This window comes from Ovis aries, chromosome 20, assembly GCF_016772045.2.
Source record: "Ovis aries strain OAR_USU_Benz2616 breed Rambouillet chromosome 20, ARS-UI_Ramb_v3.0, whole genome shotgun sequence".
Classification (NCBI taxonomy): domain Eukaryota; kingdom Metazoa; phylum Chordata; class Mammalia; order Artiodactyla; family Bovidae; genus Ovis; species Ovis aries.
The window spans coordinates 42,227,611-42,253,056 of NC_056073.1; the positions used below are offsets into that span (position 1 = coordinate 42,227,611).

At 47.9% G+C, this 25,446-nt stretch overlaps 1 protein-coding gene and 1 long non-coding RNA gene across 10 annotated transcripts; one reads left to right on the plus strand and one right to left on the minus strand.

Moving 5' to 3' along the window:
* Positions 1-2,637: 2,637 nt before the first annotated feature.
* Positions 2,638-25,285, minus strand: SIRT5 (sirtuin 5). Of its 9 annotated transcripts, none has more exons than XM_027959174.3 (9): positions 25,236-25,285; positions 20,185-20,334; positions 18,398-18,531; positions 16,933-17,158; positions 15,142-15,229; positions 14,312-14,365; positions 12,887-13,010; positions 12,260-12,375; positions 2,638-3,132 (listed from the first exon to the last, which is right to left on the minus strand). In XM_027959174.3, exons 2-9 carry the CDS (start codon positions 20,297-20,299, stop codon positions 3,057-3,059), a joined length of 933 nt encoding a protein of 310 aa, XP_027814975.1. In that variant the 5' UTR covers positions 20,300-20,334; positions 25,236-25,285; the 3' UTR covers positions 2,638-3,056. The 9 variants fall into 9 exon arrangements, 8 of the variants coding, with proteins under 8 accessions (XP_027814975.1, XP_027814974.1, XP_027814977.1 ...); XM_027959173.3 differs by having other exon boundaries at positions 25,156-25,285; XM_027959176.3 differs by lacking the exon at positions 25,236-25,285 and adding an exon at positions 25,045-25,076.
* Positions 12,370-15,907, plus strand: LOC121817398 (uncharacterized). The gene is made up of 2 exons (XR_006057287.2): positions 12,370-12,474; positions 14,292-15,907. It is a non-coding gene; the product is annotated as an uncharacterized LOC121817398 (long non-coding RNA).
* Positions 25,286-25,446: the final 161 nt, after the last annotated feature.

Genomic DNA, 25,446 nt, shown 5'->3' on the forward strand with positions numbered 1-25,446 from the left:
CCACTCCACACTCCCCATAAAAGTGCCATTTCAAAAGGAGGGAGTGCGCCATAACACCGGGACCCCATGCCTTGCAGCCCTGTTGGCACTGAGGAGAAACAAGGTGGACAGACCCACAGTTACATCGATCTTGGCACCAAGCGTGCGGTGTGGCAACCTCTGCCGCCCTCTCGCAGGCATCCCTGCCCAGCCCTTGGCCCCTGCCTGTTCTTTGTCCTCACAGACTCTCGCTCCAGACTGCCCCTCCGCCCCCCCCCCCCACGTTTAGAACGTGAGCTCAGTGAGAGCAGGGACCCCCACTTCCTGGCTGTGACCTCGGGACCTTGCCCAGTGACTGCCCATTGCACCTCCACTAAGTGATTGAAACCCGGGTACAGGGTATTTTTATGTCCCGCTCCGCCCCTACTACACCTATTTCATTTCTTAGCGTATGTGGCCATTCAGTGATCTTTGTGTTTTCTCCCACCTGCTCAGCCAGTAAAGAAAACGCCCGCAATGCAGGAGACCCTGGTTTGATCCCTGGATTGGGAAGATCCCCTGGAAGAGGGCATGGCAACCCACTCCAGTGTTCTTGCCTGGAGAATCCCATGGACAGAGAAGCCTGGTGGCCTACAGTCCATGGGGTCACAAAGAGTCGGACAGGACAGAGCGACTAAGCACACACCCATTATACAACAGCAAATGATTCATCATTCTCTGAGCTGCTGCTGCTGCTAAGTCACTTCAGTTGTGTCCGACTCTGTGCGACCCCATAGACAGCAGCCCACCAGACTTCTCTGTCCCTGGGATTCTCTGTCTTGGAGTGGGGTGCCATTGCCTTCTCTGTATTCTCTGAACAAACCAAGCTACTTCATGCTTACCTTGCAGTTGAACATGCTCTTGTACACAGTCCTCACTTGGAACTCCTATTTATAACTGAAAAACCCACACCCAGGCTGAGTTCCTCTCAAAGCCTTTCAGACACCCTAATGTCCACCCCATCCCCACCCTGCTCATCTCTAATTGCACTCTCCTATGAATCTTTTTCTGTTACTGTAGCTTCCGTGATGTGTAACACTTTCTGTGCCAGTGGTCCCAACCAAATTCTTGTGAACTCCTTGAAGGAAGGTACAGCCCTCTTAATCACCGTATTTCTAATGTCTATCATAGAGTAGATGTTCGATAAATATTAAATTGAATAATCCCTCCTCACATAAATCCTGCAGTATTTTCAATTAGCTTTTCCTTTTCTCTTGGAAGCATCTCCTAGCTTAAAAACAAGAAGTCCAAAACACGAACAAAAAGTACGAAATGGAGCCAAAAAAAGCTACAGGAACCAATGGCCTAGTAGGAAGGGGTTTACAAAGGACAGTTCTGAAATATCTGGGCCTTGGTCAGATAGAAATTAAAAATTAAAAATATAGTCAGGCTTCCTCCGCCAGCGTACTGGCTTCCACCACTAACACCAGGGCAATGTATATAGAGTGCTCTGTTGAAAAGCTCGACAACAAACCTCTTAGAAGGGAATGATGGTATATTATGTACAAAGAAGTGTTAACTGTTAGTCGCTCAGTCATGTCCAACTCTTTGTGACCCCATGGACTGTAGCCTGCCAAGCTCCTCTGTCCATGGGATTCTCCTGGCAAGAATGCTGGAGTGGGTTGCCATTCCCTTCTCCAGGGAATCTCCCCAACGTAGGGATCGAACCCAGGTCTCTTGTGTCTCCTGCATTACTGGCAGATGGCAACCCACTCCAGTCAACCCACTCTTGCCTGGAAAATCCCATGGATGGAGGAGCCTGGTAGGTTGCAGTCCCTGGGGTCACACGACTGAGCGACTTCACTTCACTTCACTTCTCTACCATCGGAGTCACCAGAGAAGCCTCGTTTTCATACCGAAACTACACTGTAAATATTATAAATCCCCTCCTACCGATGCAAAGGATCCTTGGCGTTTATTAAAAGGCGTGACGTGCAAAGGCAGCACAAAGCTTTATGTCACCATGTGGCTTCTCCGAAAGCCAAGGGTGTGAGAGTAAATGCACTTTTGTAAGGGCCGGAAGTGATGTCACCCAGCTGCGTAACCCCCGGGGAGCCCACCTGGCCTAAGGGAGTTAGATCTGTCCGATCTTCCCGCGCTGGGTGCTGAAGGCCACTCCCCGCGTTGGTCTCTGGTGCTTGCTGACAGCGGGCAGCCCTGGGTCTGCATTAGGTGGGGGGAGTTGAAGGGGGGGCTGTGTTCTTCCTGCTTTACAAAAAAGGTACTCTGAGCATACACTTTTTAAGTCCCATGGGAAAAACTCCCTTCCAGGTTCCATGTCTGGGGAAGCTTGGCAGAGCCCACAGGGTGTGTGTTTATAACAGTGAGAAATGTCCTTCCGTGTATATGACACTGAGAAGCAGCCCACGGTCGCCTCTCCCTTTCCTCTTCGGCTGTGTTCAGTTTTAGGAAGCTTTGTTTAACCTACATTTGCATCATTCTTTTTTCTCATCCTGATTTTCTACCTTGCTGCTAATTTTCTCTTCCATCCTTGCATGAGTTCTTATTGTAAGCTATCCCCACCCCAAACTTGAGGTTAAGGCAGTCAAACAGATAAACACTGAAAAGAAAATGTCCCAAACAAAGACAACCCTTGGGCTAACATTTTTATACAATAAATTACCTGCATAGGGAGTGATTTTATTTCCCACCAAACCTTGCACAACAATCAGAAATACCTGAGTTGTACCCCTCTATGTCTATCTTTGCCCGAATAGCAGAAACACAATCAGGAGAATCACTTTGTTTTAGACAGTCTAATCACAAAGTTACCCAGTAACCAACCAAACACATCAGGCTTATGTTCAGGATCAAACCAAATAACAGGAACTGACTTCAGAAGTCCTGTGACTTCTTCTAAACACGATAATTACTGTTGCTTCCAAGTCCCCATCAACCATCAGCAGTTTGGATTCCAGCCCAGCAATCAAAAGATATTTTCAGACTTTCCAGTATTTGGCTCACCATCCACAAGACTGCCTCCCATGCTGGTGGCTTGGTACGTAGATGCGCTGAGATTTCTTCCTTCCCCAGGATGGCTATGAAACAGTTTCAGTTTCATGAGGAGCGAGGGCTTCGGGAAGAGTCGTCCCACACGGCCCCTGGAAATGAAACCTGAAACAGGAGGACGAACACAGCAAAGTTACGAGCAAAGTGAGAATTCTGCTTCAGCAAGTCAACTTTCTTAGTTACAGCCAGAATAAAATCCCGATTCCCATAGGAGTCTTAGGCATTTTGGAGCCCAGTTCTTTCATCGAGTTTCTGACAAGGCCAAATGCAGACACTTCAATATGGGTTGGCACCCTCATTCCCAAGGGAATTTGGGAAAGCAGTTGCTTAGAATTTCAGTTCAGTTCAGTTGCTCAGTTGTGTCTGACTCTTTGCGACCCAATGGACTACAACACTCCAGGCTTGCCTGTCCTTTACCATCTCCCAGAGCTTGCTCAAATCCATATCCATCACATCAGTGATGCCATCCAACCATCTCATCCTCTGTCGTCCCCTTCTCCTCCTGCCCTCAATCTTTCCCAGCATCAGGGTCTTTTCCAGTAAATCAGTTCTTTGTATCAGGTGGCCAAAGTATTGGAGTTTCCGCTTCAACATCACTCCTTCCAATGAACACCCAGGACTGATCTCCTTTAGGATGGACTGGCTGGATCTCCTTGCAGTTCAAGGGACTCTCAAGAGTCTTCTCCAACACCACAGTTCAAAAACATCAATTCTTTGGCACTCAGCTTTCTTCACAGTCCAACTCTCACATCCATACATGACTGCTGGAAAAACCACAGCCTTGACTAGATGACCTTTGTTGGCAAAGTAACATCTCTGCTTTTTAATATGCTGTCTAGGTTGGTAATAACTTTCCTTCCAGGGAGTAAATGTCTTTTAGTTTCATGGGTGCAGTCACCATCTGCAGTGATTTTGAAGCCCACAAAAATAAAATCTGCCACTGTTTCCCCTGTTTCCCCATCTATTTCCCATGAAGTAATAGGACCAGATGCCATGATCTTAGTTTCTTTAATGTTGCGTTTAGAATTTAGGTGCCTATAAATGAGAATTTTATTTTAAGGAGGAAGGAGAGACATGATTGTATTTCGTGACTGCTTTGCCAAACTCATAATTGTAAGTTTTATAAACTCTTATACAACTACATAAAACCGCCTTCACTGGTACTAAGGACAAGAGAAAATGAACCTCATACACCATGCAGACCATAAGGATCCTAACTGAGTCAGCTTGCCCACACCAATCACTGAAATTCACAACTAGCCCTGACTTGTAGTTAAAAAGTAGGAAAAAGAGAAAGATCAAAGAAAGAAGAGAGAGAGAAAAGAAGAAAAAACAATGATTTCTGCTTCCTTCAAGGGAAACCAGTTATGACAGGAGGAAAAAAAGAAACCAACTAATTCTACTGTGTTATTAATAAATGAAAATCAACCGAGGACAATTTAAAATTTAAAAAAAAAAGCATCTGGTCATATTACTTATTCTTGATACAACACAGATCAAGAATGTTCCCTCTGTGCCATGAATGGACACCCCTGACCAACTGGCATTTCTGATCCTTCTGCCTCCCCTCCCGCAGCCCCACCCCATCCCCACCACTCCCAGCACAAGGAAGGCTGCCCACTAGAAAGCTCCTCCCAGCACAGTCCCTTGAGGACTTCCCAGGAAGCACAGCCAGGCAGAGAGCACTCAGGGACTTCCCTTGACTTGCACCTGTTCTTTCGTGTGCCCCTTTCCACATTCATCCTCCTCCCATTTACCAAAGCAAGCTGCACCTGACCTCACCCATCCCAAATCTTACATGGTGCCTCTTATCCCAGAATGTGAAAACTTAACGGGCTGCCAAACCAAGGGATGTTTGAAACACTGCTGTGGATCTGAGAAAACAAATGGTTTCTAAAGACTGGGTGATATATACAAACAGGGCCACTTCATTCTTGCTTTCAGTTAAAATTGAAAGATGCTTTTACAGAATTGCCAAACAGATCACTAAAGTAGATTCAGGAGTACTCTGGATATTTCAGCATATTAAGATGGAAGGTGGTCCAAAATCTGAGTGGCCAGAACAAAGTTCTTTCATGCCCGGGGTTTATGTGGCCCTGGTTTCTGAGTATTTTATGTATGGTATTGTTGTTGTTCACTTGCCAAGTCGTGTCCCACTCTGCGACCCCATGGACTGCAGCCTGCCAGGCTTCCCTGTCCTTCACCATCTCCCAGAGCTTGCTCAAACTCATGTCCATTGGGTCGGTGATGCCATCCGATCATCTGGTCCTCTGTTATCCCCTTCTCCTCTTGCCTTCAATCTTTCCCAGCATCAGGGTCTTTTCCAATGAGTCAGCTGTTTGCATCAGGTGGCCAAAGCACTGGAGTTTCAGCTTTAGCATTGATATTTAGGACTGATTTCCTTTAACATTGACTAGTTTGATCCCCTGGCAGTCCAAGGGACTCTCAAGAGTCTTCTCCAACACCACAGTTTGAAAGGATCAATCCTTAGGTGCTCTGTCCTCTTCATGGTCCAACTCTCACATCTGTACATGACTACTTAGGTTTTGCTTTTCTCTATAAAAAGCAAAAACTAAGAATTACAGTTGACATTGAAAAGGTAAGTGTTTAGCTTGGAAAATCTGGCCTGCCACCCCCCAGACTGGAATTAGAGACGCAGATACTCGAAACACAATTCCCCCCGCCCCACTCCAAGACAAGCTGCACATGGTCACAGCAGCTCCCTTCTTCGAGTGACCACTGCTCTGATGCTCACCAAGGAAGTCTGTCCTCTCAAATCATACACTATCAGACACTTCACTGTTGGAAATGATGGCAGTAAAGAATGAAAGACTCCTGTGCCTGGAGAATCTCAGTCACGTGGCCACAGAGAAGCAGCCTGACTTCCAGCCCAGGCGCGGAGCTCAAGGTGCAAACAGCTGAGAGGTGTCTGGGCCCAGTGTTTCACACCCACCTCCAAGGTCACAGGACCCTGCGACCACGTTGCAGCCAGAGCGGATCTAACCCCTCTCCACACACACAGTCCGGCTAGCTGCTGAGTTGATCGAAAACCGCTTCACTGAAATTTCACCTAAACTCAACCCTCCTTCCACATCCTACAGTAACTCCATCTTTTCCTCTGTTTGGGAACACGCAGCAGGGCCCTCTGGGGTCCACTGCGCTGCGGTGAGTCAGGAAACCTGACCTTAGGATGCAGGTTTGTTTCCTGTGACCACAGACCTATTAGGGCTGCAGCACCATGAACTCTGCCTCCTCCTAACGGTATGAAATACTCAGCGTGGATGTGTGTGTGTCTCTGTTAGTCATTCAATCGTGTCCAACTCTTTGCGACCCCATGGACTGTAAGTCACCAGGCTCCTCTGTCCATGAGATTTCCCAGGCAGGGATACTAGAGTGGGTTGCCATTCCCTTCTCCAAGGGATCTTCATAACCCAGGAATCAAACCCAGGTCTCCTGCATTACCAGGCAGATTCTTTACCGTCTGAGCCACCAGGGAAGCCAGTGGACACTTGAGCTAATTCAAAAACCTCACGCTCCACGCATCTACGAAGAGATGCATTTCCCATAGTTTGACTTTTACAGAATTATTAACCAAAATGTATTATTTGTTGTTTTCAACAACTACATAGGATAAATTACTGCGGTGATAATTCCATCTAGAAGAGCTTTTCTGTGGAACAATTTTTAAGGAAACTGAGAATAAATAATTTGTATACTTTGAAGCAGAAGTATAAAACGATAGTCAAAAAAAGATTTTCAAGCATAAAAATACATATAGTATAAATTTCTGTGATAGAAATAGGATGGATGGGGATACAAGTTCAAAGAGAAAAAGAAAAAAATGTGAAGGTTCTCACTGTGGAAAACCCGCTTACATATTTGTTTTGTAAATAATGACGGTGGGTGTCAAGTTGCTGTGTCATTCAGACTCCACAGGATACAATTAAAACCAGGACAACGGCAGCTTTGCTTTTAAATGTCAGTCTCCTATTTCTAGGGCTTCCTCGGTAGCTTAGAGGTAAAGAATCCGCCTGCTAATGCAGGAGACTCAGGATAGATCTTTGGGCCAGGAAGATCCCCTGGAGGAGGGCATGGCAACCCACTCCAGTATTCTTGCCTGGAGAATCCCATGGACAGAGGAGCCTGGTGGGCTACAGTCCACGGGGTCGCAAGAGTCAGACACAACTGAGCGACAAAACCACCACCGCCAGGAGGATTATGAGTATGATTTATGCAACAAAGGTGAGCCCCAATCTGCAGATTCCTACTCAAAGAAAAGGCCTTTGGCTCTATTAAAAAAAAAAAAAAGTAAACGAATGCCCATTTATGCTTTAAATGAAAATGAGATGCTGACATGTCCTTTTTTTTTTACTATTCCTGCTTTAAGTGACTTTTTTGGTTAAGGGATCACTAGGGCCCCACTGCATGGACTAACAGGGTCCTACCAGCTACCTGACGATCTCGGCAGGCAGAGCACTGCCCTTCCCCATCAAATGGGCCAACCATAAATTACAAGTAACCTCTTCACCCTCCTGAGGGGTACAAACATAAACAAGAAACCATCTATGAAGCTGTTTTCTAGCTAAGAGTTCCTGAGACGTCTAAACTCCTCTGCAGGGCGCTTTCTCTGGGGACACGTCCCCCCCTCCACACACTACTGACCACCTCCACCTCCTGGAGTCCCCCTCCCCGCCCCCTCTCCACATACTCTGGCCTCCTTGCTGTCCCTCGGGCCTCCCGGGCTGGCTGCCACCTTGGGGCCTTTGCCCAGGTGGTCCTCGCACCTGGCAGGCTCTGGGCCCAGAGGTCTCCTCAGCGAACCGTTTCTCCTCCTCCAGTGGGGTCAGACCTCTTCTCTCTGATGCCCCCCACCACCCACTGGATCCCCGGCCCGCCTGCTCCCCCTGCCCCTTTCTACCTCTGCTGTTTCCCACGGCCCGAGCCCACTCCTCATGGGCCAAGCAATATGCACATTTATTATCTTACTGTTCACTGTTTGCCCTCTGAAGCTTCTAGGAGGCCATCTTCACGTGGTAGGATTTTTATTTTGTTTACTAATATATCCTATCCCAAGCACTCAGAACAGTATCAGTGGTAAAGATTCTTCCTGCCAATGCAGGAGACTCAGGTTCGATCCCTGGGTGGGGAAGATCCCTTGGAGAAGGAAATGGCAACCCACTCCAGTATTCCTGCCTGGAAAATATCATGAACAGTGGGGCCTGGTGGGTAAAAGTTCATGGGGTCACAAAAGAGTTGGACACATCTGAGTCACTAAACAACAACAAGGTCTAGGACATCGGTTCAGTTCAGTTCAGTTGCTCGGTCATGTCCAACTCTTTGTGACCCCATGAATCGCAGCACACCAGGCCTCCCTGTCCATCACCAACTCCCGGAGTTCACTCAGACTCACGTCCATCGAGTCTGTGATGCCATCCAGCCATCTCATCCTCGGTCGTCCCCTTCTCCTCCTGCCCCCAATCCCTCCCAGCATCAAAGTCTTTTCCAATGAGTCAACTCTTCGCATGAGGTGGCCAAAGTACTGGAGTTTCAGCTTTAGCATCATTCCTTCCAAAGAAATCCCAGGGCTGATCTCCTTCAGAATGGACTGGTTGGATCTCCTTGCAGTCCAAGGGACTCTCAAGAGTCTTCTCCAACACCACAGTTCAAAAGCATCAATTCTTCGGCACTCCGCCTTCTTCACAGTCCAACTCTCACATCCATACATGACTACTGGAAAAACCATAGCCTTGACTAGATGGACCTTAGTCGGAAACTAATGTCTCTGCTTTTGAATATGCTATCTAGGTTGATCATAACTTTTCTTCCAAGGAGCAAGTGTCTTTTAATTTCATGGCTGCAGTCACCATCTGCAGTGATTTTGGAGCCCCCCCAAAATAAAGTCTGACACTGTTTCCACTGTTTCCCCATCTGTTTGACATGAAGTGATGGGACCGGATGCTATGAGCTGAGTTTTCTGAATGTTGAGCTTTAAGCCAACTTTTTCACTCTCCTCTTCAACTTTCATCAAGAGGCTGTTTAGTTCCTCTTCACTTTCTGCCATAAGGGTGCTGTCATCTGCATATCTGAGTCTAGGACAGAGTAGGTGCTAAATAAACACTCGTGGACTTGGACTAAATTCCAAAGTTTAGAGAAATGGAAAGCTGCATGACTCGGGGTACAGGGCGTGGGGGGCCCACTGTCCTTGGAAGGCCTTGCACCCCAGTCCCTTGGGTGCACTAATCCCATTTCTGCTTCAACAAATATACAGATCCTTACATGCCAAAGACCCCTGGGGTTGAGAAACAGTCAAATCCCTGATGCTTAAATCCCCAAATACCTAGTCTAATGGTTTCTCAAAAAATCATCCAAGATAACCATCTGGGACAGGGGAAATGACAAAAAACAAAACAGGAACCAATTAACACCTTGAAAATATTAATACATTTCGATGGGAGGCAAATACCATGACTCTGTTTCTAAATTAGAATTAGGGCAAAGAATCCAAACAACTTGTGCAAGGTCGAAGGAGTCTTGTGAAATCCAAATTGAAAATGTAAGCAGAAATAAATAAATACATAAAATGCAGGCATCATTTCCTACAACCTATTTAGGTAACAAATCAGGTGAAAAGGCAGTATCATTTCAATTTTCATTTTTCCTACTAACCTAGAGCTGGGGCTGGCAAAATGTTTTCTGTAAACAGTTAGAGACTTACTGTTTCATCTTTGCAGGCCAGACAGTCTCTGCTGAAACTCTTTACTTCCATTGTTTAAGTGCAAAAGCAGCCACAGACAATATAGGAACATGTGGCTGTGGCTGGGTGCCAATAAAACTTTATTTACAAAAACGTAGTGGGTGAATTCGGAGAAGGCAATGGCACCCCACTCCAGTACTCTTGACAGGAAAATCCGATGGATGGAGGAGCCTGGTCAGCTACAGTCCATGATGTTGCAAAGAGTCGGACATGACTGAGAGACTTCACTTTCACTTTTCACTTTCATGCATTGGAAAAGGAAATGGCAGCCCACCCCAGTGTTCTTGCCTAGAGAATCCCAGAGACGGTGGAGCCTGGGTGGGCTGCCATCTATGGGGTCACACAGAGTCGGACACGACTGAAGCAACTTAGCAGCAGCAGCAGCAGTAGGTGAATTTGGCCTGCAGGCAGTAGTTTGCTGACCTCTGACCTAGGCTAGAGTTCAGCCAACATCTGTTACATCTGAGATGTGAGAAATTTTGGCCTTTGTTAAGATGCGTATTTAAACCAGCTTCTCAGTCACTCTGGGTTTGGTTCCCTGTTTGAAAACCCAAGTAGGATGAGAAGATGACCACGCACGCCTCTTCTAAATGTCAGCTTTGATGACGCCCAGATAAAAGCATCGCTGGCTTCACTGATCGCTGATCAGTTATACTCATCTGGGAAAATTCCAAGACGTTGTGGTATAAAAAGGTCCACTGAGCATCTGTTGCGGTTCCTGCGGTTGGTGCTGTTCAGTTCAGTTCAGTTCAGTTCAGTCGCTCAGTCGTGTCCGACTCTTTGCGACCCCATGAATCGCAGCACGCCAGGCCTCCCTATCCATCACCATCTCCCGGAGTTCACTCAGACTCACATCCATCGAGTCTGTGATGCCATCCAGCCATCTCATCCTCTGTTGTCCCCTTCTCCTCCTGCCCCCAATCCCTCCCAGCATCAGAGTCTTTTCCAATGAGTCAACTCTTCGCTTGAGGTGGCCAAAGTACTGGAGCTTCAGCTTTAGCATCATTCCTTCCAAAGAAATCCCAGGGCTGATCTCCTTTAGGATGGACTGGTTGGATCTCCTTGCAGCCCAAGGGACTCTCAAGAGTCTTCTCCAACACCACAGTTCAAAAGCATCAATTCTTCGGCTCTCAGCCTTCTTCACAGTTGGTGCTGTTCAGATCTGACCAAAGTCTCAGACCAGCGAGAGGCCTGTTTATTTGAACAGAGACACTGCAGGTTTTCAGGATGGGAAGCTGAAGAATTTTTGTTGAAGATGAGTAGCAGCTGATGCAGGTTTGCGGTTTTGGGAGGCCCAACTTATGAAGTGATATCATTACACTCCAAGAATTTCGTCTGAACTTTCAGGGAAAACTGCCAAGTTCATTTTCCTTTCACGTGAAGACGTACACACTGGATGCATATCAGAATCACCCAGGAAGCGTGTAAAAGGTGGGGCCCAGGCTATACCTCACACCAGTTACATTAGAATCTCCTTGGTACCCAGTCATCAGATTTTAGAAAAAAAAATTTTAAGATTTTTTTTTTTTTTAATGTGGGCCATTCTTAAAGTCTTCATTGAATTTGTTACAATACTGCTTCTGTTATGTTCTGGTTTTATGGCTAAGAGGCATGTGTGATCTTAGCTCCCCGACCAGGGGTGGAACCCACACCCGCTGCACTGGAAGGCCAAATCTTAACCTCTGGATCACCAGGGAAGTTCCCAGTCATCATTTTTAAAAATACGTAGTTGAGATAAAAGTCACCGACTAAAATATTGACAAGATGCTTCAGTAACGTTTTACATTTTACTTATTCATATTGATGTATTAGTTCATAGTCTACCTAACTCTGGAAAGGAAATTAGACTCTTAAGAATATATAAAGTACATTAAAAGGGAAGACAGAAAAGCAGGGGTGAAAAAAAAGAAAGCAAAACAAAGGAGATGTAAACTGGAGCCTAGACTGAGACATGTGAATATCCTACAATAATCTATACTTTCCACACAGATTTGGGGGGGCAGGATCGATATCATTAAATGGCCACAAGTACAAGCATTCTTGGCAATAAGACCAGAGAGGAATTTGCCCAGGGAGCCCCACGGAGAACAGTGGGTGATGGAGTTGTATGTGGGTGTCTCCCTGGCTTACATGCTGAGTCTTCAGCTGACCGGCATCGAAAAGCCATTACTATACTTAGCTTCAACGCATGAATAAAAGTAAAGTCTAAAGCGTCAAAGAAGAACTTTCAAAATGTGGAAAACAAAAACCCTACAGCAAACTCCCTGTAAAAAGACATGGCTGCCTCAATCTACAGTTAATGCTTTCTTCCCTCAGTCTACAAATAGCACGTTGTTTTCTTCCATCAAAGCAACTACAGACCAAATAAGAAAACACGAACTCTGTGTTACAAAACCAGGACAGCAGGTAAGATCTGCTTGGATGATCACGTCCAAACCTGCTCAGCGCTGTCCACCTCCCACCCCGGTGACCCCGTACCTGAATCTGTTGGTGGCCGGGGTGGTTTCCGTGTTGAATTCGGCCACCGGCACGCCACGGGCTGACACCTGAGGGGCAAACATGGCCGCGGGATAGACCACGGAGGAAGTCCCGACCTGCAGAGCAGACAAACGGAAGTGCACTAGTGACCACACGGTGGAGAAGCAGCGTCTTTGCAGAAAACCTGCAGTCTGCGGCTGCTGGTGTGAGGGAAGGTAAGCTAGGCGGGATAAATGGAGAATGTCTGGGGGACAAGAGGGGATGGGGAGGCTCCCCTTTGGCTGATCCCTAGAATTTAGGAAGGATTTTTTTCATGTTTAGACACCAAGTCATGTCTGACTGTTTAGAACCCCATGGACTGCAGCCCTCCTGTCTCCCCTTGTCCATGGAATTTCCCAGCAAGAACACTGGAGTGGGTTGCCATTTCCTTCTCAGGGGATCTTCCAGACCCAGGGATCAAACCCATGTCTCCTGCCTTGGCAGGCAGGTTCTTTACCACCAGTTACCTGGTATGAAAAAGAGAGCTTGGGCTTGTGGCAAGAGTGGCAAAGAAATGATCTGATCATCACCCAAATTAGTTTTAGTTGTTTCTGCTCTTTGAAAAGATCAGGGAAGGCTGTGACTTACCACTAGACACAGGTCACAGAGGGCCAGCTCTTTGTCCACCTCCTCCAGAATGGCAGGGTCCAGGTTTTCTCCAAACCACACCACGTGAGGTCGCAGCAGGCCCCCGCATCCTGCCTCTTCACACCTGTAAGAGTGACATCCTTAACCCACTCCCAAGACCTACTCTTGGGAAGGCCTGCCTAGGTGGATCGGCAGAAATCGTAGCCTCTATTGTGTCCGGATGCACTGGGGTGATTTGCTGGCGAATGTGTCTCAGCCAACCTTGACCTTCTTTTTCTAAATAGCTTTCTCTTTCCCAGCTACTTCCTTCCACTCAGGCACAGCCGTGCTCACGGTTAGCTGGACCCAGGAGGACTACTGGACTCAGATTTGCCTTCAACACACAAACCACTTGCTAATGTCATCAATGACTTCCCTCATCTTCTCTCAAATTCACCTCTCTCTTGCCTTGTTGGTAGCCAAGTTCTCCTGTGTCAATTTCCCAAAATCTCTCATCTTTCACGAGCTACTAACCTAGGTCATCTCTAGTCAACGTATTTATGTACATTCTAAAATAATCTCCCTCAAACTCCATTTTCATCATATTAATTGCCTCATCAAGTTTATTTTAGATCAAAACTTTAGAATTTAGTCATGAAAACTTACTCTTTTAGGTCAAAACTCTGATTTTAGTAATGAAAATCCTTATTAAGAAAAATTCAAAAGGTTCAGTAAACCAGGGAAATGTAAGTGTAATTGCTCATTAGGGAGTAACAAGGTACTTTCACACATTCAGTGCTCTGAGTAGCTCTGCAGCGAAGCAAGATGCTTCAAACTTGGTTCACTCTCGTGGTTCCATATTCATCTGGGCATGTGACATCTTTTTTCTCCGAGTAGTGCCTACCAACGTCACACGGATCTACTGCCCTATGAAACGCTTTGGGAAAGGCCATTTTAAGGTCAAGTTTTGAAACACTGACATAAAAATCTTTCCAAGTTTTTTTGCTATTGTTAATCTGCACAAATTCTGCTCGGACCCATAACTTTACCTCTGTGAGACCTCTTACGGCCTCCATAGCCCTGGATTAGTGACACTGATGAGGAGGAGACGGGGAGGAGGACAGTAGCTGAGGCTTCCTGACCAGTTAGGTCCGGGATGCCAGCCACGCTTCACACACGCAGGGTGAACGTCTACAACCAGCGGCTTCTGAGACGTTCCAGACCTCAAATGATCCCACCACAACACAGAGGAGAAAGGGACAGGACAGATGTACTTCTCTTAAGCCTGGTTTGGTTCACCCTTTGTCCTTTCACCCTTGACCTCATGGGTCAGGGCTGGTTTCTGCATTGGCATCTTTCAGAGGCATCTCCAAGTGAACTTAGATTTGGACTCCTACTAATTTTCTTTTTTTTTTTTCAAACACAGATCAAAGTCTTTTTACTCACCGGGGCAGTTTCTCCACTGGAATTCCGGCATCTTGAGTTTGGGGGTCTGGAGCCCTGAAGTAAATAATATTAGAAAAGGAAGAATGTTACTGATGTAATCAAAGAACAAAGAAATAAGATAACCCAGAAAGATTGTCTCTTTGCCTGGCCATCTATGGCACAAAACCTCTGATGAATACACACTGGCTTACAAGAGGATGAGGAGGGTAGACACAAACAATTGATTATCAGTGGTTCTACCTCAAGCGAGGGAATATGTACGGGAGAGGGGGTGTAGTACTGTTGTGCTAAGGAGAGTTTCATGATTTGCATCATATATGTCACTGCGATTTCAATCATCTGCAATGATATTATATTAATAAGTTACTTGTACAACTTATACCAATGGCTAGGTAGAATTTTCCTCAATATTTTGAGTCTACTCTTAATTTTTCCCCCAATTATACTGTTTACAATAGTAAATGTTCATCATAGACATGTTGGAAGGTTCAGAAAGATGTAAATCAAAATTGCCATAATCCTGCTGTCCCTGTTAATATGTTGTTGATTTTCTTCTGGACGTTTATCTACATACAGATACGTTAACATGGTGAGGGTGGATGTGTGTTTAAATACAAAGCTGGGATAATAATGTATAGAGTTAGAGCCTGTTATTTTCACTTACCGTAACCTATGAGCAAAATATTTCCCTTACAATATAGCTGCACTGTCTCTAGCTTTGTCTCATAAATATCCATGGGAGTCATAGACGAATGTTCAATTTCTTCATGTTTATAGTCAACTGAAGAGGCAAAACAGCACACACCTATTCCAGAGTGCAGAATACTCACCCTTTTCCCGATAAAGCCGGACAAATTGGACTCTTATAGTTCTCAGCCACAACTCCACAAGAGGTGCATCGAGTCTTAAATAAGCTGCCTGAAAAACCCAAGTTGAACAAGACCGGAATTTAGTATGATCGGGAGCAACAGACTCCACGTCTAAAAGAGTACAAAATGATTTAGTTTCTATGCATCACTTTAACAAGTGCACCCATCCCAGCTCTCATGGGAAACCTCAGGGCATGTAGTGAGATGGAAAAAGCCAGAACACATGCCCTCCTGGACTTCGTAATCAGGAAAGGAGAGAGGGACAGGAAGTAAGTTACTGCGTGACCAAGGAGCTCTCTGATCACCCAGGTGTTCAGGTGGAATCCAAATGTGCAACGGGGTAGAAGAAGACAACCTAAGCCTAAGGGCAGGATTTTCTGAGAATACGCCTGATGTAGGCTCAGTAGCTTGGGATATGTTTTACAAAATCTTAATATTGACTTAGTAAAGCTTGAATCTTTTCTACAAAAGCAGCTCAATAAATAATCAAATAACAAATGAAGAAAATAATCATTAAAACTGGCAAAGACTTACTGAGTTAACCCATAGAAGGTGACCTCAGTTCGCTACATAGTCAGCGTTGAGCAGGTCACACAGCAGGGGACACACGCTGGTCCATTCTCTCCAGGCCTCCTCCTTTGAGAAACCAACCCCCTCCTCTGTCCCATGCCAAGCTGATGGAGCTGTCAGTCACATTCCCCAAATACAAGCTGGGGCACAAGTTCCAGACTGGTCTAATTGTGGCATCCTGTCCCTCCAGCAGTAGTGTTTGGCCAAAAAGGATAATGAGGGTCAGGCCATCCAGAGATTTATCTTCTGAGGAGATGGTTACGCTGGAGGAAGGGAGCGTGGAGCCCCACTGGGTCACTGCTTCTGGAAATTCTGCAATTTGAAATGCATTTCTTTGGACTGAATTTTCGTAGACTATTAAAGGGCTTCTATGGATGGCTCAGCAGTAAAGAATTTACCTGCAATGCAGGAGATGCAGGTTCAGTCCCTGGGTCAGGACAGTCCTCTAGAGGAGGAAATGGCAACCCACTCCAGGATTCTTTCCTGGGAAATCCCACAGAGGAGCCTGGCGGGCTACAGTCCAAACGGTAGCAAAGAGTTGGACACGACTGAGCAGCTCAACACAGCGTCACAGACTATCCAATGCCCTTGGGAAGAAATTCTGGCATACCCATTTATGCTCTCGTGTGAACAAATTCATTAGATTTTCAGTGAGAAGAGGGAAGAGGAGGGTGTCAGTGAAAGCAGAGAAGAGAAACCAGAGGGACCCCAGACAAGCTCCTCGGTGTCACCAGACCCAGTGGGCTCCCAGGAGGGAAGGTCACTGAGCTGGCAGCCCCCTTAAGGCTCCAGGGTGGAGAAGGAACACAGCCGGAGCAGACAGGGCCCACGGTGCAGGGGCAGGGCAGGGAGAGTAAATGGACCTCCCAGGGATGCCAGGCCTTCGCAGCCTGAATCCTGCTAGAGCCCCAGCTGTTCAACGGCCCAAACCTCCCGCTTCCCAGCGCCCAGGTGGGGGTGGGGTGGGGACCACCTGGGAGCACAGGGCCCCCGCAACAGGACCCCCGGGGAGGGGAGAGCATGCAGGGATGCAGACCGGCTTTTCCAGGCCAGGCAGTCTGCACGCCAGACCCTGGGGTCCTGGCACCATGCTGCTTTGACTCGGTGGACCCAGCTGGGCCCCAGCAGCACATGTGTTTTCTGGTCTGGTTTCCCCTCCCATGAAGACCAAGGGCCTCTCACCATGGATTTCCAGAAGGTTCCTGGTGCCAGCCTTGCGGTGCAGCTCGTCGATGTTCTGGGTTATGACCACCACCTGTCGGCCCTGCCTGTGCAGCCGGGCCTGGCACTCGGCGATGGCCAGGTGCCCAGCGTTGGGCTCCTTGCTCTGCACCACCTCCCGCCGGTAGTGGTAGAACTCCCACACCTGGGACGGGTTCCGGGCGAAGGCCTGCGGCGTGGCCAGGTCCTGGGGGGCAGGCAGGAGGCAGGAGTCAGGGGGGAAAGAAGGGCTGATGCTCTGGAAGCCGGGCCGCGGGGGCATTGGACTTAGGTGGGAGGACACTCCCAGGTGCCCTTGGCTGTGGGCAGCAGGCACACAGTTCCAGGGGGTGTCCTGGGAAGGTTCACATGGGCGGGGCCCCGGGGCTCCTGAGGGGCCCTGGAGAAATTAGGTTTAATTTCCCCAGCAAGATCGTAACCCGTCCCATCTTCTACTCAGGTGAGCTATGAACATAGAGCAACACATGGGAAGGTAACTTAGGCTGGAAGCCACGTTTTCATGGAGCTCCACGTGACATGATGGCTATCTCATTTATCCAGGAAAAGTAAAATGCAAAACGCCCAACTGAGCTATAATGGCCATAGTAGGAAAACTCGGGTTTTTATAGGTCCACACACACATACAACTACACATTAAAAAAAAAAAAGTTGTATATATTATAGTAATAGGATATATAAAATACATATTTTTAAAAGTACGATTCCTCCAAACTTCCCTGGTGGTACAGTGGATAAGAATCCACCTGCCAATGCAGGAGACACAGGTTTGATCCCTGATGAAGGAACAAAGATCCCACCTGTGCACAGCGTAGCCAAGATAAATAAATAAAAATAAATAAAGTAAAAAAAAAAAAGAAATGTTATACATCTTGACTGTGGTGGCAGCTGTACCACTATATATACATCTGTCAAAACTCACTGAACTGTACACTCAAAATTGGTGATTTTTATTGCATGTATATCTCAATAAAAATGGAATTTTAAAAACTCCATGCCCCCAGAGAACTTATATTCTAATGACCTTTGTACAAAGTTTTGAGCATCAAGGCCTAAGCCTTTAACAACTCAACACTGGTTTTCATTTGGAAAGTTCACAGGAACTTTTTAAAAATGTGTAATTCTTAATTTCAACATGAATAGAAAAGTAATGAATTGTGCTAACCAAAGTTTCCCGGTTCCACTTTGGTTACTAGAGGAAATCCAGTTGCTATCTGAATAAGGATAATCAATACACGCCGAGAAAGAAAGAAAAGAGGCAGCTTTTCTGAGGTTATAACCCTATGGACTTTGTGTCAATGCCAAAAAGAACAGGCTAAAAGGGTCACAGAAAATTTCAAAACATTCCCCTCTGATAGAGATCCTGAGTCGAACTGTTAAACGGCTTCATTCAGAAAGAGCTTTTCAGAGCTCTGGAAACATTACCAACCTGGGCTTTCCATTTTCTCCAGTAACCTCCCTCTCCTCTGAACGTCGGAACCCCACTCTCAGCACTGATGCCAGCCCCGGAAATGACGACTATGTGCTTGGCTTTTGCAAAACACTTCCGGAAGTCAGCCATATCTAAAGAGAGGAAAATCTTGGTCAATCCAGTGTTTCATTTGGACATTTACGTCCCAGTTCAATTGCTTGTATTTTGAAACTTGACCTTGCATGAAATTATACTTTTAAGATAACCAAATAAAAATCTTCCCATGCGATGAAGATGGCCCTATGCACCTTATGTGTGAGAGTACGATGTCTGCAGAAAGGGGCGGGGGTCTGGGGTGAACAGCCCGAGCTCTGAGCCCCAATCTGCCCACTCCCCACCCCCACCATCTCCCACGAGTGGGATCCTATGTGAACTGCTGACCCTCTGCTGTCTGGGTCTCCTTAGCTGTTTCATGTGCACAAGCGTGCTTTCCTGAGAGAGCGGGGCTGCTGGGAGGATTAAAAAAGGCTTCCCAGCTGGCGCAGAGGTAGAGAACCTGCCTGCCATGCAGGAGACGCAAGAGGCGTGGGTTCAACCCCTGGGTCGGGAAGATCCCCTGGAGAAGGAAATGGCAGCCTGCTCCAGTCTTCTTGGCTGGGAAATCCCATGGACAGAGGAGCCTGGCAGGCTACAGTCCATGGGGTCGCAGAGTCGAAACTGACTAAGCGCACACACACACACACACACACACACACACACGAGCGCGCACGTGCACACATACACACACACACGAGTGGGAATGTATCTTCCTTCTTAAAAGTAAAAGCAAGCTTGTGTGGTATGAGGGCTGACCTCAGGCCCACTGGACCCCAAAGGCCGTCCCTTCCTCCCCAAATTCACTTCCCTTGGAGGATCCTGCTAATTCCAGTTTCCCTCAGCATCACTACCACGGTGAGGACGAGGGCCCCTCCCCGTGAACAAATGCTCCATCCCACTCTGGACACACTCTCCTCTACAGCTCCAGGGAGACTTGGTCTTTTTCACAAGACGGCCCCGGAGACCTGGGGTAACGGAAAGGGACTGAACGCACAGAATGACTCGGCAGCAGGGAGTCGTGGTCACAGCCCGCAGCGTGTGCCCCAGGACACAAGGGCTGGCCCTCCATCTCCAGGCATCCTCCTGCCCAAGCTCAGACCCACGGGGGCAGCAGCTCGCCTTCCGTGAGGGCTTCCTGTGTCCAGGCTCTGCACCGAGCACTTGGGCATCACAAGGTGGCCTGAGCCAAATATCATCATCCCAGGATAAGGATCAAGAGCCAGAATGGGAACTGCCGTTGTCTCTCCTGCAGCGGAGACTCGGTCCTGGCACCGCCTGTGGCTCCCACTGTCCTGGGCGCTGCAGCTCTGCAGCCCTCGCGCGCGGGATAAGGAAAGGTTGTGTCCCAGCTGGCCGGGCCTGAGTGGTTCACAAGCTGTGGGAGCCCCCTCCATGCCCACGCCGGGAGAAGCCAGTGTGGACCCACATTGCCTCTGGCTGGCCCAGGCCACCCAGTCAGGGTCTGCTGGGCACAGGCCACCTTCCAAGTGTAGCCAATCGGTGCTAAGGCACTGAAGGTTTGAGCAAGACCAGAAGCAGGCTCCTCAGTTGACGGAGCGGGCTCTCTGGTCTCCCCAGGAGGCAGTGGCGACCAAGGCTAACTAACTCTTGGACCAATCAAGCGCCCCTCAGACATGAAAGCAGTGATGGAGAGAAGGAAGGGAGTGGGCTGCAGAGGGAGGTGATGGCACCGTGTATGAAAGACCTACTTGAACTTGGACGAGCCATTGTTAGGCAAATCTTGGTTTGTGTGGAGATTGGAGACTTCAGTCCACAGTACAGCTGGGAAAACAATCGGTTCGGGACGATCCAGAGAGGTGGCATCAGGTTTTCTGTGTTGCGCTAACAATTGAGATGGACTTTAGAAAAATCACAAAACAAACAGAAACAATCAGAAAACGTTCATATTTCTACAAATACACACACACACACACACACACACACACACACACACACACACACACACCCATATGGGCTTCCCAGGTAGCACTAGTGGTAAAGAACAGGCCTGCCAATTCGGGAGCTATAAAGAGGTGTGGGTTCAATCCCTGGGTCCGGAAGATCCCCTAGAGGAGGGCATAGCAACCCACTCCAGTATTCTTGCCTGGAGAATCCCCATGGACAGAGGAGACTGGTGGGCTGCAGTCCAGTCATGGATGGACATGAGTTTGAGTGAATTCCGGGAGTTGGTGATGGACAGGGAGGCCTCGCATGCTGCGATTCATGGGGTTGCAAAGAGTCGGACATGAATGAGCGACTGAACTGATTGACTGACTGACTCTTAAGTGCTCTGAGGTGCCTAGTAGAGTGGTTTACAAAGTATGGTTCCCAGACCAGCATCATCCCGAGATCTCATCAGAAATGTAAAGTCATAGGCTCCACTCCAGACCCACTGAACCAGGAACTCTTCAGGCAGGGCCCCCATCTGGCTCCAGGTGATTTTGATGAACACTCAAGTTTGAGAACCACAGCCTTAGAGGTTTAGGAAGGAGTTAGATGGGAAAATTCATTTGAAAAACAGGTTCTGATACTTTTTTAAAAAGGTATGAGAGCCATTGGCTTGACTTTGAGTCAAAATACAGTTTCTATGAGGATGTAAATTCTAACTGAGAACTGAACGAGGCCGGAAAGATATGTACCGTAACAACAAATGGGATTAAGATGAGATCATGTCAAAGAAATCTGTGAGCCTTAAAGCACACTGACTAAATCTTTATCTATCCCTGAGGAGTTAGACAGGGATAACGGAGAAAGACAAAGACACAGAGAAAGGCAATATTCACATCCATGACATCAAAAGGGTAGCTGACATATCTGACTTTTACCTAGTGGAAGAACGCAAATTGTTGGAAGAACTCAGGATTAACGTTTTGTAGGTACAGGAAAAATAGAAAAAGAACACATTTCCCAACATTTTACAATCCCTTTGGAGGACAACTTACCAAAATTACAAATCCACTTGCCCTTTGACCTAGCAATCCCGTCTGGACATTTTTACAACAGTGAGACTCACACACCTTCAACGTGACGTATCTACAGAGTTGTTGTTTGGAAGAGTCTAGAACAACCTACATGACCATCTGCAGGGGACGAGTTCAATAAACAAGGACACATTCACAATACACAGCATGGTTGCTGTAAACAAAGAATGCATGTATGATTCTTCCTGTATGACATTCTAGAGTGCAAAGAGTACTTATTTGCATGTGTTTAAAAAAAAAAAAAATGGTCCCAAGACATTAGTAACAAGAATGAGGATGAGAATCAGAACGTATGGAGATGAGAGTGGAAGCAAGGATTTTCAGCAGATGTGTTTCTATGCATTGTGAGTGCTCTCCGGCAAAAGTCTAGGGACACATCTGTAGCTGAGCAAGTGCAAGGAGGGAGAAGCTCACGGTGAGGGGCTGCAGGCATACTGGTGACATATTGGTGACTTTGGTGGTGGTGGCTTAGTTGATAAGTAGTGTGTCTCTTGCAACCCCATGGACTGTAGTCCGCCAGGCCCCTCTCTCCATGGGACTTCCTGGCAAGAATACTAGAGTGGGTTGCCATTTCCTCCTCCAGCGGATCTTTCCAACGTAGGGATTGAACCTGAATCTCCTGCATTGCAGGCAGATTCTTTACCAGTGAGTCACCAGGGAAGCCTGTCTTGATGAAGTTAGGACTCAGAACAGGATTTGGGCTTGTGTTGGGTTGGAGAAGGAAATGGCAACCCACTCCAGCGTTCTTGCCTGGAGAATCCCAGGGATGGAGGAGCCTGGCGGGCTGCCGTCTGTGGGGTCCCACAGAGTTGGACACGACTGAAGCGACTTAGCAGCAGCAGCAGGGAGAGTCATGGAAGGAGGCTCTGATCTACACTGGATGTTGTCTGGGAAAAGTTTCCTTTTATTGGATATTTCAAGGAACATGATCTAAAGAGGAGGGAGTGAAGTAAAGCTTGAGCTGGGATTGGTCAAGAGGCAACAGGCCCTCCTATTAGCCAGGATAGGAGGGTGTCTTATCATTTTCGTGGTTTAGAGAAAGTTCTTATTTAGACGGAAAGCGTCTGTCTACAATGTGGGAGACCTGGGTTCAATCCCTGGGTCAGGAAGTTCCCTGGAGAAGGAAATGGCAACCCACTCCAGTACTCTTGCCTAGAAAATCCCATGGACGGAGGAGCCTGGTGTCCATGGGGTCACAAAGAGTTGGACACGACTGAGCAACTTCACGTCAGACCTAATTATGAAGTCTTATTTTGTCCTGATTCATCATGATTACAGTGTAGCCTTGTTTGATGTTGGTGTCCTGTGAAATTAGTTACGTTCAACAGGCCTATCAGATAATAGCAGGTCAAAGGCCTATCAACTTATGAATGGATAAATAAAAACTGTGGTTCATCCATTAACAGATATAGTTCATCACTGGATGTATTTCATCCAGGGAAATACTATTCAGCCTTGTAGTTAAAAACTACAAGTTTAGTTTAACTAAAACAGTAAGTTTTAGTTTCATAGTTAAAACTTAAAAAGGTACTAAAAAGCTGGAGTATTTCAGACTGCTGCTGATCGTCAACTGGAAATTAGATAAAAGTCGAAACTGTAATGTTAAATAAAAAACATTTACAAGACAAAAAAAACATGAGTTTTTTTTAATGAATGTGGGAACTGTTTTGCTAAATTTTCCATTAATTTACAAGATATTCTCCAAGTCTCTCAATAAATGTGAAAACAAAGTAAAGGTTTAAAAAAAAAAAACTTTAAAAAAATTTTTTTAAATAAACACTGTTTTAGAACAGTGCCACCTGAAATTTATCTCCACGATTTGTAAATACTCAGAACAGAAGTCTATTTTCAATATGCTTTGTTGTTGCTGTTTAGTCGCTCAGTTGCAACCCCGTGGACTATAGCCAGCCGGGCTCCTCTGTCCATGGAATTCTCCAGCCAAGAGTACTGCAAGAGGCTGCCATTTCCTTCTCCAGGCGATCTTCCCAACCCAGGGATACAGCCAGCGTCTCCCGCATTGGCAGGCGGATTCTTTACCACTGTGCCACCTGAGAAACATTTTCAAGATGCTACTGCAAAGTATTCATCAGAAGAATCCTCTGTGTCAATATTTATGTGCTTTTCTGGGGGATCAGAATGGACAGTAGTTCTAGCTGCCACAAACTCAACCCAATTCAAACGCCAAAGCAAATATCGGGAGGGTAAGAAGGCCCCCACTGTGCTGAGTCAGAGGAGGAAGACATCAGTTTGTCTGGTCCAAAAGCCCTCAGGGTGAAAACTGCCCTGGGTAAAGCCTCCAATTATCTGGCCCTGATTTGACTTTCAGGTGGCAAGGCCTCAGGGAAGAAAATAAACTCATTCATCCCAGTCATTGGGAGCTTTCTGAGTGCAGGATAGGTTCTCAAACACTGACATTAGTCTCGGTGAATGGCAATCCGCACTTAACCAGGCTTTTTTGGGAAACCTGGAACTCACCTACCCAGTTAGAAAATCAGAAAAATGTCTCTATGTTCCCTGTTGAGAAAGGGGGCACCCCAATTCTTAAAAATACAATAATACAACAAATGTAAGGTTATATGAGGAATTCGAGAGAAAAAGCATTTACAAAACATTAAAGTACATCGAGAGGGAACTACAAAAACTCCCAAGGGTGTTCAATAAATACTTTTTGAACACCTATGAGTCAAACAAATGTGAAGTACCAGGCCCCAGCTATCAACACTGGGAGACTCACTTCCTCTCCCCAGTTCACCGCTGGCTCTTATCTAGTCACCAGCCCGCTCCACCTTGCTAAACCCAGCGGTCCACCTGGATCAGGTCCAGCCTCTGACCCCTTTGATCACCTCTTGGGGAACCTCTTGCTGCTCCTGGTTTTCCTCCTACCTGGCTGGATCGCTCACCCTCCCCGGGCTTCACCAGTGCACCCCGCCTCGGATGTCCAACACAAGGCTCCCAGCTCACAGTCAAGCCTCAACTCTTGAACGTTCCCCCAAAAGCCTTAGGTAGCCATCCTCCTTGGCCCCCTTTGGCTCACTTCTCCCTTTGGCTCACGTCTCACACTCACACAACCTGATATACCCCCAGCAACTGCAGCTTTACAACTGTGTCCCAACCCGGCCGCGCCTCCCACGCCCACCACCCGGTCCAGGCCGCCCCAAGTGCCACTCGGCCTGCAGCAGGGCCCGGAGGGCCTCTACTCAACGGGGACACCCTGCCCCGAGTCCCCCGGGCCACCCGTCCTTCACGGCGACCTACCAGGCCCACCCGCCCCGGGCACCTGACTTTCCAACCTCGTTTCTGGTCCCCTCCCTCGCCTCTCCGGCCGCAGCTAGCACCCCGCGCCGTGCCGGGAAGACCCCCGATCTTCGGCCTCCGCACGCGTGTCTGCCGGCGGTGTGGGGGACTGCCAGCTGGATCCACCCGAAGAAACGGGGTCCGCGCCCCCTTCCCTTCCTCACCCTCCCCTCCCCCCTCGCCCTCCCCTCCCCCCCTCGCCCTCCCCTCCCCCCCTCGCCCTCCCCGTTCCCCACCCCACCTCCACTCTCTCCCCTACCCCACTTCCCCTGTGCCCCTTCGCCTCCCACCCACCCTCGCGGACCCCGGAACCGGCCGAGGCAATTGATCCGCGCATGCGCGCCCCGGTGGGCCTCCCCTCACAACCCCGCGCCCTCCCCGGGAGCCCCCCTCCACGGCGCCCACCCGGCCCCCTGTGCTCGATCACGACCCTCGGAGTCCAGGGAGGCGGCGGAGATCACGGCCCGGCCCCGGCGCCCACGCACCTGTAGGAGGCGGGGACCGCGGCGGATCCCGGGCGCGGGGGCTGGACAACGAGCCTGGGGGCGGAGCGGCTCGAGCCACCTGCCCGGGGCTGCAGCGGCCCCTGCCGGAGGCCCACAGCTGATCCGGCTCCCGAGCCCTGGAGGCCCGTCCCTGGGCCTGCTCGTCGCACAAGATTGTTTCTTTGCATTTCTTTCTTGGGGAGGGGCGGGG

Excerpts from the sequence above, each read along its gene's own strand:
- SIRT5 (XM_027959174.3), bottom strand. The coding sequence starts at position 20,299 with ATGCCACCTCTCTGGATCGTCCCGAACCGATTGTTTTCCCAGCTGTAC. Across the intron at positions 17,159-18,397 it reads GGAGAAAATGGAAAGCCCAG|GACCTGGCCACGCCGCAGGC; the intron begins GTTGGTAATGTT and ends CCTGCCCCCCAG. Across the intron at positions 14,366-15,141 it reads CCGGCTTTATCGGGAAAAGG|GGCTCCAGACCCCCAAACTC; the intron begins GTGAGTATTCTG and ends TATTTACTTCAG.